Consider the following 13,320-nt stretch of genomic DNA (forward strand, 5'->3'; position numbering starts at 1 on the left):
CAAATCGTACAAAGGTATCGTGTTCCAGGTTGCCCCATCCATAACTCCATACCGGAGCCTGAAAATTTCGCCCCTAAGAAATGTCGCGCACGCCTGGCGCCAGCCCCAAAGTCCCGGATACCTTGTCAGCCCGGGCCCACCATCCTGAAGCATGTCTAGTATCTCCTTCGGTCATCGCGTTCATATCTGTCATCGTACCTGTCGTCACGGTCGTATCGGTCGTCTCTCCTGCGATCATTCCTGCGCTTGTTGTCATCGTAGTCCTCCTCCCAATCACCGTTCCTTTGCTGCTCCTTCTTCCTTTTGCGTTCGTCCCAATGGCCCGCGGCTTCTTTTGCACCAACACCGCCTATGATGGCTCCAGCAATCGTTGCGACAGTGTCGTACTTCTTGCCTTTAGTCGCTTGGTTGCCTGCTATGCCGCCCACCAATGCGCCACCAACAGTCGCAATCAGACGGCTCTTCATGTCGTCGCGAGACCGAGAGCGCGAGTTAGACCGACGGCGTCGCGTTTCTCGTCGGCCTTGTCGCTCAGACCGCGGCGGAGACCACGATGAGCCTCTACGCTGGGTACCTGGTCTACCGCCGGCGCCCCCGTATCCGCGTTGTTGACCGTAGTCAGGCTGACTTTGCTGTGGGTATGGCTATTGTTGGTTAGCTTAAGTCTTGCATACTGTTCAGAGTAGAGCGCACTGCTACCTGCATGTCGCGGGTGTCACTCGGTCCGTCGCGACCGCGCGGGACTTTAAACCCTGGTCCCGGCGCCCTGTGGTCGTTCTGTTCCGTCTCGTAGTACCGATCATCTGGGCCATAACGGTCTTGCCTGTAGTCTGGCGCATACATCTCTGGGTCCGAGTTGTAGCCGTCTACACTCTTCGGTACAGAGCGAGGCGAAGTGTACTCCTTGTCGGGATTTCGCGAAGCGGTCTGAGCCGGGTAGGACGACTGATGTGCGTTTTGAACAGGCGGGCCTTGTGCGTTTTGCTGGAATTGGTTTTGCTGCGCTTGTAGCTTGCGTTTCTTCTTTCCTGTTTTGGGAAATGCCGGAAGACGATCGTAGGTTCTGTCAAAGTACTTGTCGGTGAACTTGTCAAGACCCTCGAATCCGAGCTCCTGTTTATCGAGAAAGCAAATCAGCAGGTCGCACGCTTGAGAGGACGTCTGCAGGGCCGCGCACCACCATCTCTTCTGCCATAGTGACTAGACCCTTGTGGTTGGTCTTTCCGGTAGATCCGTCTCGGTGTTACGTCCGCGAACCGCTTATTCGGATAGCAAAAGTACTGAATGTGTCGACTGACTGGCATGCCCAGTCTCTTAACGTTCAATCCCGCTTGGCGGGAACCCCATGATGCCTGTTTTCATGCGTTTTTGGAATGACGTAGGGTGGTGCTAGTTGGGAAGAAGCTAGAGGTTTGGCGTAGCGCCGTCGCTCATCAGGAACGGCTGTCGGCACGCCGGGGTCTGGATGCGACCATTGCGCAGGCAAAGGCGTTCTCGCGGCGTTGGCCATGCCAGTCTGGACATCTTGTCGAAAGCTGTATGGCTAATTCTCGAGCTGATATTGATGACAACCTGCTATTTCTGTGCGCTATAACAGCAGTCTCTCGCAGAGCCTGTAGCCAAGAAAACCCGGATAAGCTGCATCATCACGCGAAGCACACCACAGTTGTTGCAACCTCTTTCTCGTCCCATCTCGACCCATCAACATATCAGTTTCCAAAACCCACAATGATTCACATCGAAATGAAGGCGCGCGAAGTTGAGGAATCAATCGGGTATATCTTCTCTGACAGGCGCATTGCTGTCGAGGCTGTCCAAATGGCTGCTCCGCAGGTTGCGCTGATACACAACGGTGCCTTTCTTGGCCTAAACAACAACAAAAGGTTGTCTGTATTGGGCGATGCAGTGCTCGCCAAGGTGCTGTGCGGTGCCTGGTTTGATGCTCGCAATCCGAGTGGTAAGAAACGCTTTCCTCAGCACATGTGCTGCGGGGTACTGAAGACATCAGGCCAAGTGCTTTCTCAGGCGCAATGGACGCAAATGCGCAACGAATCGTTGAGCAACGATGCGCTGGCGCGCCGGGCACACCAGGTTGGTCTCGACGAATGCATCATTACGGCTGACAGCAAGCCTGTTGTGTCTCCAAAAAATGGCGGCCACGACCTTTGAAGCTGTTATTGGTGCGGTTTATCAGGATGGTGGAGATGCGGCCGTCCAGCGCGTCATGCAGTCTCTCGGTTTCTTCGGCCATGAGCTCCTCACGGTAACGTCTCAAATCCTCCTCTTCCCGTTATGAATAGCGATGCTATGTTGACTGATGTGCAAACTTCTAGATCCCGGCACAGCTGCCTCTGGGATCTGCTAGACAAGGCAATCCCAAATTCTCTTAACGAACAGTTGGCGTCTCATTCTGCTTCTCACTGCGTTTGCGCCTCCGTGAGGAGACTGGAACGCAAGGGAAAGACATTTCTGGGGCGCCTCTTTGTCGCTTCGATAATTCGGGGATGTCTCGACCATCAAATATCAGCCACAGCTGCGCCGCACCCGCTTGGATCTACCAGCCTGCGCTCTCGGATTCCACTGCGCCATTAACAACGTGTCTTCTGCATATGGTTTCTAATGCATGCAGCAGAACGGCACCCCTCCTCCGGGCACTTAGGCAGTTGCCTGGAAGCCTTGCGAAAGCTCACCGAAAGTATGCAGCCTGGTCCTTCGTAGACAACCCCTCGAGGTGCTGATCTCAACGTCGCACTTTTGATCGTCATATGGGGTACAGGGTTAAGGGCACTCCACTGCCAGAAGAATTGCCCTTCATTACATCGCTTCTTTTGTTGCAGGGAAATCGAATTGACATTGATTCATTTGTCTTGTCCAGCATGTCCTATCTTACATGATTCAGCTTTCCAACGCTTCTGACAGCGGTTCACGGCCAATCGATCGATGCATATGCAGTCCATGGCACAGCTTCTTGAACCGAGGGGCTGTCAGCCTTGGTCCTTTGCCAGTGACACATCTACTACGGTGTGGTTACACGAAACAATTTAGTATGGCGCAGTCACCGGTGAAGTCTGCAATGGATCGATCGCTAGGCAGGGACATCCAAAAGATGAATAAAAGCCATGCATCTGTCGTTGACTATAGGAAATACCCACAACGCTATACTCTCTATCACCGAAGCCTAGCTGAGAAACCGAAGAGATCCCGCAAATATGACCGACATGGACAGCCGCATCCTGCAAGTCCAGACCATGACTGGGTATCACTTACAGAACAAGCTGCTATGTGCAGAAGCCTTGCAGATGAAGGAACCGAATTGTCCTCTTCGCGTCGAAGGAACACTCCATCTCTTCCACAAGAACAGAGACCTCGAGTTGGTCGGAGACGCTGTCATCGATGCTGTGCTAGCTACTATGTGGTACGAAGCACGCGATCACAAGGGTATTTCCAAACTACAGCGCTCACCATAGCTCGATACTGATTATACCAGGTGAGCGTTACAGCCTCGCAGCTTGGACCCAGATGCGCAACGATCTCGTCAGCAATGAGAAGTTTGCTGAACGTGGGTTCAGCCTTGGACTGGACAAGCTCATCATCATGAACCGGGGCATGAGCAGCCCATCTAACGACATGGTGGCGAACACCTTCGAAGCCATTGTGGGAGCGATACACGTAGATGCACGAGATGCATCTTTCGCCGCTGTTCGCAATGCTCTCGAGCACATGGGGTTCTTTGACCACCCTCTACTCTCTGGGTCGTCCACTGTCCAGCACATCACCACTGGACTTGCCGCCACCACTCTTGCCTAGGCCATCGCATTCCCGTGATAGGTTACAGAGAGAACACCAGAGTGGTCCGCAAGAAGGGACGCAGAGCGCTTGTGAGTGCTGTTGGAAATGGTTTGCCTTTCTTCGTTTGTTACCATCTGGAATCTGGAAATTCCAGAAAGACATTGAAAGCGCCACTTACTTCGACACCTCTCATAAGAGCTCTACGCCCCTTCTTGCGGACCACTCCGGGGATCTCCTTGCCGCCTGTCCCTGGATTGTACGCTTGTCTCGCAGTCACCAGGCCGATCGACCGCAAACGTTTCAAAGTTGAAATCAAGCCGGGGACAATTCTAGTATCACCATGGTTCGATACGTATACGGGATGCTTGCGTCTATTACATTCATTTCTATCTCATGATCGCAATTCTGCGTTGCTTTTATAACTACACGTCCACTATATACAACCATGCCAATATACAAACCCTCTCGTTCCGTCATTTGCCACTCGCGCCTCATTTTGTAATGAGACGGCATTAGATTAACGAGAGCGCCAGTTCCACCCATTCACCCAGCGAAATATCCAGTCGCAAGAAAATTCACCTCGATGGTGCGCTTGTCAGGTAATTATTTCACCACAATGTTCCACTACCCTCACAGAAGTGCTTCACGATGTCAGCTCACTAGTGAACACATGAGTTTCTCCTTCCTGGCGTCTGAAGTAATGTCACTCATTACAACTCCCTCTCAAGGCGTACGCAACCGAGTCCCAGGCTTTCATCAGAACCAGCTCTTTCCGAACTACAGTAACACACTATCGTCACGATTACGATGAATCCGCAACCACAACCAGATATGTCTGAGGGAGATCAAGATCCGCGGTTCGTTACGCTGGCCAACGAACAAACGAAAGACGCCATTGGGGAGGAAAACTGCCAGAACGCAGAGACCATTGATGAGCTGTTCAACAAAGTCATCGGCGCCATTCATCCCGAGGTTCTCGCCGCCATCAAGGCGGAAGAAGCCGATCTTGGTGAGTTCACTATGGACAATATGGACCTTGAGTCCTGGCAGATTGATATTCCCCTCTCCCCAGAGCAGAGCGACAGCCAGTACCATCAGCTGCCACAGTGGCACGAGGAACGAAATTCGTATAACGAGATACGCTATACACCAATAGGGTTGAATGATACGAGTCTGCAAGATGCTCGTGCGGCCGCCATGGTCGCTCTTGCTAGAACTCGCCAGCATGCGCAAACATCTCAAGGTTTGATCAATGAGCTGCAGACATTACCGACAACACCACAACATATTTATCCGCCACACACCCGAGCAAGAGTACCGTGGATGCAAGAACAGTTACAGCTACAAAGCCAACCCATGATTGATACATCGCAAGAACAAGTAGCCGGACGTCAGTCTATGGCATTGCGGCTAACAGTGCCGACCCCCGAGCCAATGCAAGATCAATCGTGGCGTCCAGATTTCACACGTCCAACAACGCCACAAGTAGCAATTCCTGCTTTCTCAAAGGCGCCCACTCAGGTACCACGCGCAATTGCCGCCGCTCCCCCCCAAAGTATGCATTTTGCCAACCTCGCTGAAGCACAACAAGCTGCGGCCACCCGCGTCATTCACCATAACTATTATCCCCTGGCAAACGACAGCAGCTTTCCCCAAGACGAAGCGGCCCGCAGATTCTACATTCGTCGGCTGTACGACGCCTTCACCGACATCACCCAATGCATCGACAGCGCCACTGTTGCCAATTTCGACCTTCGTTGGGCTAACCTCTCGTCCGGTACCTCCCCCTACACGCCAGCTATGATCACCACAGTCTGTCATGCCCTCCTCGCCATCGCCATCAACCTGCACACCCATGGCCCCATCTCTCTCAATATCTACGATCAAGGCAAGTTAGAGAACGTGTACAAGTACCGCGATCTCACATTCAGTGCGCGCATCGACAAGGTGTGTGAGCTGATGCGCATCAGCAAGGCTAGGTGTGGAAATCTGCTCAAGTTTGAGGGGCTGGAGATGGTGGTTGCTACGGCGCCGTTGCTCATTAGACAGACAAGGAGTAACTATCACCACAATCGGAATAGACAGGATGATCTTGTTGCGGGTAAAGAGACGGAGGCTGAGGAAATGGGGCATGACGATAAGAATGAGGATTAGAACGGGCAGTAGTGACAACTTCCGTCCTTCCTCGCTAGATTGCGTCTTCTTCTGTTCCAAATTTAGCTGAGGCGGACCGTTGTACTGGTGCTTCTTTGAAAATTTTGGCATTCTCATGTATTCGTAGTAAATTACATGAACCTTTTATCGTCTCGCAGACTTGTTCGTCTTTTGCTTAGATGTGCTTTGCACATCCTAACGCGCGCGTGCTCACTGAACACTGTGGCTACTTCGTGGATGATAGTTTGCAATAAAATGGGTGCTTTTTCATTAAATGATGCGACTTTCGTGGGCTTTGATGTTGTGGTTGTGATGGTGAGCAACGTCTCTGCCCTGGTGGCCAAATCATCGACGCGTGACGTCACTTTTTAGCCAGGCCTGGTACGTGCTCCGAGCTGCACGCGTCTTCGGTACGTGGCTTCCCTCTGATCCACGTTACTGCAAACTGGCAAACTCTCGCAAAGCGATGATCGTCTTCGCTCTCGCTGCTGCCTGGAGACTTCGGAGAAGAAACACCAAAAGTCGAACTGGAATTCTCAGCCTACTCTGGTTTCGCGCGCACTGCATCGCGTTGCGACGCGACGCACTACGTCTTACGATGAACAGTCTAATGGGCATCAATGCTGGCCCGTACCGTCTTAACGTCTCGCGCGCCTGCTTCATTTGAGAAGAAGAGATTAATGCGTTCCATTCACCGCTCGGGGGTGCTGGTGTTTCACGATGTTGCGCTGCTTGCTCCTGGCGTTCACGCGATCATTCTATCGCCTGGCAAGGTGCCCAGGTGCATTCACACCACCTGCCTATTATGGTAAAATGCGCCTTCTATTTCAGGTTTAGACTAGCAGCATACATCGCCGAGACACAACTCAACCCCAGTTTAGGACAGTATAACAGTCAGGCATACATATCTGAAGATGATACCTCCAAATCCACAGCAAGAGCAGGAGCAGGACGCATGGGATGCTCGGAACGCTTCATGGCATATTCCTGACGCAAGAGTGTATTCGTCTCCCATGATGTCAACAAACTACAGCAATAACTACGTCAACTACGGCAACATGAGTCCACATATTGGCTACGCTCAGGATACGCCAGCTGTCAATCCAATGTTCGCCCCTCAGTACTCTGCTCAACAAGTTGACCAACATAGTGTTATTGCGCCGCCTAATACTTACCGAGGTACACAGAGCTACGCACACTCTGCTCACCCGTCCGATATGTATGCTTCTCTTGATGAGGCTATGGCTGCCATGCCGTCACCTGATTGGAGCCCACCCATCAACGACGACACCCTTCCAACGTCAGATGCGCACCGCCAGGAGTGGGTCCAAAAGCTCCTCGATGCCGTCAACAACGTCAAGAATACCCAAGGCAACAAAGGCAAAGACTTCAAGAAGCGTTGGACTGATCCGGTGAAAGGGCCAAGTAACTACTACCTCTTTCTAGATAAACTCATCCTTTGCTGGAATATTGAGGATCTTGTAGAGCGTTTGCACCGGGTTGGGCCATCGGCACTGCATTCCTTCGACGACAATTTCTGGGAATCAGCAGGGCGAACACGTGGCTGGACGTTCCAACACCGGATGAATAGGATCATAGAACTGCTCACTGTTTCCAAGACAAGGTGCGACTCCTTGCTCGGCGGCAGTAGTCTGCAGAACATCGTAGCCAACCCAGGGGAGCGCGCCGTTGCAACCAGGACACAAGCAAGGCAGAATGCGAAGCGTGGTAAGACGCTGAAGGCTGGCCGGGTGGCGAAGAAACGGAAGGCAACAGGGTATAAAGGGTAGGCATTTTCTTTCGCAGCGTAAAAAATGATCAACGAGGTACCTCGTGAGTCTTGGTATCAAGCCTTGGTATTCCGACTAACGGACTTGTTTGCCAGTGACCTGTCGTGACGTTGTAGCGAGGAAGCGATACCTCTTTTCCCTGATGAGGGAATGAATACCGGAGAGTCTCATCCTGTCGTGACCGCGATCGGTGTGATGGCAGTGACTACCACGTTTCTGTCGGAATACGGCACCGAATAGCGATCATATACTCATCATACTGTGCTCAACGCCTTCAACTAGTGCATCTGAATGTTCGCTACGACTATGCCAACGCTTGTCTTGCTCCATCAAGTCGACTTGATATCGCCCAGAAGAAGTGTTTCCGGATCACTCGAGGAAGTCGAACGATCTACATCCCGCGTAGACGCATGGATTTGCGGCCGCGGTCAAAAGCAGTTGCCACATCCGAACTAAGAGCCGCATTTATGCAGGGCCAGAAGCTACCGGGTGGATTCGCACGGCGTGTGATTGGTGTCGCTGCCAGGACCGTGTTCGGTATTTTCGCCTCCCCATATCCCGCTGTGCCTAGATCTGTGCCAAGTTGGAAGAGTAGAATGCATGATGCATGCGCAAGTGGGTGATCTAGCTAGAGCGCAAGTCAATCCATCCGTTTCAAAATTAGACAGACCCTTATCTCTTGAGAAGGTTAACCATTGTAGGTCTTCCGGTGAAGATGGGGTTGTGGCTTGCATCCGTTCGAGCTACGCAAATCTTCGGCTAGATAGTGGTAGTTCATACCGAATTCTAATATTGCGAAGGATTTAATCAGGCACAATTTCGGCGCGTATAGCCAGAGTCTCGGGGCTCGAACCGGAAGCCGTGTAGAAATGTGGCCTCCATGGGCGCATGCCCTTCCTCAGGCCACAACTGTGGATACGATATTATGCAATTGTTACCACGTCCAAGAATACACACGAGTAATTGTAGTCGTTTCGGCGTTTGAACTCGGAGTCTTGGTGTGAAGGATTTAGCGAGGACACGGGGGGCCTTCCCCCGTCCAAACGTTATCGCCTCCGCCGTCATCCCCACATCTCTCCTTCATCCACCCAATCCTGAGCATCTACCGAACCATATTTGGTCTTTTCGCGCACCAGCAAGGTTGAGGTCAGGTCATGTTAGCCAGCACACCTCTATCGCCAAGACCGGATTGTCCCCGCTCACACTTCATGTCTCGTGCGCGCTTGCTGTTCACTCTGCCGCGTGCGCGAAACATCCAACCACCCAGGGACCGCAAGCCGCACCATCGGGCCTTGCACCAGTGCTTAGTCCGCACATAACACCAAAAACAGTCCAGACCAACAGTTTGACCGGATGCGTGTTGTCCGATCACTAACAATAGCTGAAGGCGCGGTGTTGGGACGTTGCCACGGGCCTCTATGAACAAAGGATGGGTGTTGAAAGAAGCCCACTCAAGGGCGCTCGGCTGACGACGAAGCATCTTGGCCGTCGTATGTGCCGTTCTCCATCTTGGCTTACAACGAGGCGAGAAAAGCTTCGGCAGCCGCGGCGGCACAGCTCGTCGCTGCGGGGTCAGTCGCCAAGTTTTGTGGCTGCTTCACTGGCTCGAAGCTTCTTTGCGAGCAAGTCTCGCGAGGAAGCTTCGCCAGCGCTTGCGGAGCTTGGTCGGACACAAGCACAGAACGGTTTTCGGTGCTACTACGCATATCAACGAAGTATGTGTGGTGTGGTCGCGCAATCTGTAGTCGGAAAGTTACCACGTTTGCGGGAAATCGAAAGGGCGACCCCATGGGGAAGATGTCAACGGCGTCGTAGGATCGTCACACCCACTTCTTTCCTCCGCTCTGAGAGAACGCACTGATACGTCCGATCCGACCCCGGGACATGTTCGTTTTGTCACTTGCGCACAAGCGCTAGCTTGGCCCACCGGAAGGCTTAGTGCAAAATAGCGCTCTTGGCGGACCGGAGATGGTTACATTCACTGCAAATCGAACTGCACGGACGGACTTGGCAGAACTTGGCTCGCATCAAGACTCAGCGGCTGACTGACATGGGCGTTGATAGTATCGTTACGAGGCGTTCTGGTCAGCCAAGATGACTGCGGGTATATATTGAGCTCCCCCGCGCTCGATCTTGAAATCAGCAGTGCGATCGGACTTGCGCCTACATCTACAGGGCAGTCTTCTTACCTTCTCATTGCCTCCAAGCTCTTTTCAAGTTACCATCAGCACCATGGCGAGCACCAACCGCCCAGCAGACCCATTGGCGAAGGGCATCATCCCCACCGCCAAACAGAGTCTCAAGGATCTCTTCACTTGGGACCAACGTGTAGTCGTTCGCAATGACTACGGCGAGGAGCACTGCGAGTGGCAGAAGCCAGAGCCTCTCAAGAATCCTATCAGCCTGTTCGCTCAACTCGGAGTTAAGGATTGGCTGGTAAGTTGTGACTGTACGAAGTGCATGTGAGACATATACTGACTTCGTACCCCTACCTCTGCAGTACTTCCTTGTCGGATTCCTCGCATGGACTGCCGACGCCTTTGACTTCCACGCGCTGTCAATTCAGACTACCAAGCTTGCCGACTACTACGACACCTCAAACACTGCTATCTCGACGGCCATCACCCTAACACTGCTTCTCCGCTCCGTCGGTGCTGCTATGTTAGTAATACCCATGTACGAACTGTATGTGAGACAAATACTGACTGGTTTGTAAGGTTTGGCGTGGCTGGCGATAAGTTCGGTCGAAAGTGGCCCATGGTTCTTAACATGATCATCTTGGGTCTTCTCCAGGTTGCTACCATCTACGCTGGAACTTTCCAGCAATTCTTGGCTGTACGGAGTCTCTTCGGTCTCTTCATGGGAGGTGTCTACGGAAACGCCATCTCCATGGCGCTTGAGAACTGCCCGTAAGTACATCTGAGTTAATTACATGGAAGTCCCATACTGACATTCGCAGGGTCAACGCCCGTGGTCTTATGAGTGGTATCCTACAGCAAGGTTACTCATTCGGTTATGTGCTCGCAGCTTGCGCCAACTTGGGTGTCGGTGGTGCGACCAACACCTGGAAGACCGTCTTCTGGGTCGGCGCCGGTTTCTCGATCGCTGTCGGTCTCATCCGCGTATGCTTCCCTGAATCGAAGCAGTTCCTAGAGGCAAAGAAGGCTGGGCACAAGAAGGCGCCCGGTGCCTTCTGGGCCGAGACAAAGCAGATGCTTCGCAAGGAGTGGAAGATGTGTGTCTACTGCATCATCCTCATGACTTGGGTATGACAGGCCGCTTCTAAGTTGATAAACTGCCGCTAACATCTATCAGTTCAACTACTACTCCCACACGAGCCAAGACAGCTACACTACTTTCATGAAGGAGCAGAAGCATCTCAGCCCCGCAGGTGCTACCCGTGCTTCCATCCTGATGAAGACCGGTGCCTGTGTCGGTGGTACCATTCTTGGATACACCTCGCAATGGTTCGGTCGTCGCCGCATGATCGTCTGCGCTGCCTTGATCTCCGCTTGCCTTATCCCCGCCTGGGTCCTCCCCACCACTGAGCGTGGTCTATCCGCATCTGGCTTCATGATCCAATTCTTTGTCCAGGGCGCTTGGGGTGTCATTCCCATCCACTTGAGCGAGCTGTCACCACCTGCTTTCCGATCCTCTTTCGTCGGTATCACCTACCAGCTCGGAAACATGATTTCCTCGCCCTCCGCTCAGATCGTCAACGCCGTCGCCGAGGCCACTATGATCAGCACTGCAAAGGGCGAGCAGTCTCCCGCTTACGGACCAGTCATGGCTGTTGCGACTGCAATCATCGCTCTCGGTATTGCTGTCACTACTGCTCTTGGCCCCGAGAAGAAGGGTCGTCACTTCGAGGAGGCTGGTCCTATCGGTGCCAACATTGAGCCCGTCAAGGATATTGAGACTGGTAGCATGCACAGCGAGAAGGACGGTGTCAAGGCAGTTGAGGTTGTTGACGGCTCCAACCACAACGAGAAGGCTTGAGCATGCTCTTCCACCAGATCTTGTCTGCAGTGCAGAACATGATTAAGCGGTTGAGCCGCTGGCTGATACCCATGATGATGAAACCAAATAGATCCATATGATCATGAGATACGATGAATGAATAAAAACATAAAAAACAATAATTCCTTCACTTCCTTATGCTTTCTGGATGATGTGTGCCATGCTCAATCGCTATTACTAACGATGCATAATTCCTCTCGCGCATTTCACGTCATGTGCTTCACACTCTCCACATTCGCCCTGCGCATGCTCCACCGTAGAACGGAGCAGAGCCTCATGCACTCTTCCCTCCCGCACGTGGTCAGTACCAAGATCGCCCAGATCCGACTACTGTAATTGGGTGGATACAGTACCGGAGGCCTTGTTTGGTTTCGAGTCATGTCGGAGTAGCAATGGTCCGATCGCGGCGTTTGCCTGACAAGGTATACCGAAGCCTGCCAAGTTTACGGGTAGAGTGGCACGGTGGTGGGGGTCGAGATGTTGTTTTTCCAGTGGAATGTGCCTGCTTTCTGATTATACTGCCTGATGCTGATGTGATGCTATGCGTGAACCACATTGGCAGCGCGAGGTGGCTGATGGATTTTGGTGTGCAAGCCACAGCTTACTAATGTGGCGCCACAGATGAGCTCATTGATGCAAATCTGGATTTCTCCATCGCGACCTAGGTAATGCCAAGGTGCGGAGATTGCGTTGGAGAACTGCAAGCTGCCAAATTGCTTAGTCTAACGCTTTATCTCTGCTGAGACGCACTCACTCTATAGATCTCCTCGGGATATATGACGACTTCTTCGATTGAAAATGCGTCTCAAGGCGTACCCATTTTGTACCTAGGTACCTAGGTAATCAGGCTGTCGCAAGTGCATTTGCGACGGCACAGCCTCCTGTAGCCGCTGGTGCATAGGAGCAGATAGAGTGTGAGCAGCGAACGGGGCGTAGCTATCTTGCCTGACCGCACAGCTTGGTCTTCCGGCAAGGCAGAAACGCCTTCCGTGGTGCTGCGGTAAGTGGCGTACTTGGTGTTGCGATGTGCAACCAGTCATTGAAGGCCGCGTCGCGTGCAGTCGCTGGGGCATGCACACTCAGCCTTCCACACACACACATGAAGAAACTTCCAGTACACAGCCTCGAAGACTCAGCTGAGCTCCAGTACGACTTTGCCCCATACATGTTCGCACACGACCGCTCGAGCGCCCTGTTGAGAAGTTGCCTTCATGTGTGATGCACGAACACTGGAGCGTCAGTCGCATCCAAACATTGAAATCGTCTTGAACGTTCGTTGAAGTTATTTCTACCATACTTTGCGTTATAATACTGACGATTTAAAGCGCATGTTTAGAATGCATAGGTGTGGCTGAAATTACACTGATTCTTCAGCCGCCATGGAGACTGCCGGCCTTGCTGTTGGCACGCTTGCGCTCATTGGGGTCTTCGAAGACTGTGTGACGCTCCTCTCGCAGATTGGAGCGGCCAAATGCATGGAGAAAGATTACACACTACTCAAAACAAGGCTTAACTTCCAAAAGACGCTGTTGCTCCAATGGGCAGAACGACTGAAGTTACACGATTT

General features: G+C 52.4%; 5 protein-coding genes across 5 annotated transcripts; 4 read left to right on the forward strand and 1 right to left on the reverse strand.

The window, feature by feature from the left end:
* Positions 1-155: 155 nt before the first annotated feature.
* J4E78_000815 (uncharacterized protein) lies at positions 156-1,195 on the reverse strand (the record flags this gene model as incomplete). Its single annotated transcript, XM_049361476.1, has 3 exons — positions 156-644; positions 694-1,113; positions 1,178-1,195. 3 exons carry the CDS (start codon positions 1,193-1,195, stop codon positions 156-158), a joined length of 927 nt encoding a protein of 308 aa, XP_049226759.1.
* Positions 1,196-3,248: 2,053 nt separating this feature from the next.
* On the forward strand, positions 3,249-3,807 carry J4E78_000816 (uncharacterized protein; the record flags this gene model as incomplete). The annotated part of the gene is made up of 2 exons (XM_049361477.1): positions 3,249-3,438; positions 3,488-3,807. 2 exons carry the CDS (start codon positions 3,249-3,251, stop codon positions 3,805-3,807), a joined length of 510 nt encoding a protein of 169 aa, XP_049226760.1.
* Positions 3,808-4,620: 813 nt separating this feature from the next.
* Positions 4,621-5,943, forward strand: J4E78_000817 (uncharacterized protein; the record flags this gene model as incomplete). Its single annotated transcript, XM_049361478.1, has 1 exon — positions 4,621-5,943. The coding sequence occupies one exon, from the start codon at positions 4,621-4,623 to the stop codon at positions 5,941-5,943; it is 1,323 nt and encodes a 440-aa protein (XP_049226761.1).
* Positions 5,944-6,956: 1,013 nt separating this feature from the next.
* On the forward strand, positions 6,957-7,733 carry J4E78_000818 (uncharacterized protein; the record flags this gene model as incomplete). Its single annotated transcript, XM_049361479.1, is given in 2 exon segments — positions 6,957-6,961; positions 6,977-7,733. 2 exon segments carry the CDS (start codon positions 6,957-6,959, stop codon positions 7,731-7,733), a joined length of 762 nt encoding a protein of 253 aa, XP_049226762.1.
* Positions 7,734-9,965: 2,232 nt separating this feature from the next.
* Positions 9,966-11,732, forward strand: J4E78_000819 (uncharacterized protein; the record flags this gene model as incomplete). The annotated part of the gene is made up of 5 exons (XM_049361480.1): positions 9,966-10,169; positions 10,234-10,394; positions 10,451-10,642; positions 10,693-10,999; positions 11,049-11,732. The coding sequence occupies 5 exons, from the start codon at positions 9,966-9,968 to the stop codon at positions 11,730-11,732; spliced, it is 1,548 nt and encodes a 515-aa protein (XP_049226763.1).
* Positions 11,733-13,320: the final 1,588 nt, after the last annotated feature.

The sequence above is a fragment of the Alternaria triticimaculans genome (assembly GCF_023758025.1).
Source record: "Alternaria triticimaculans strain BMP 0046 chromosome Unknown scaffold_1, whole genome shotgun sequence".
NCBI classification, from domain to species: Eukaryota; Fungi; Ascomycota; class Dothideomycetes; order Pleosporales; family Pleosporaceae; genus Alternaria; species Alternaria triticimaculans.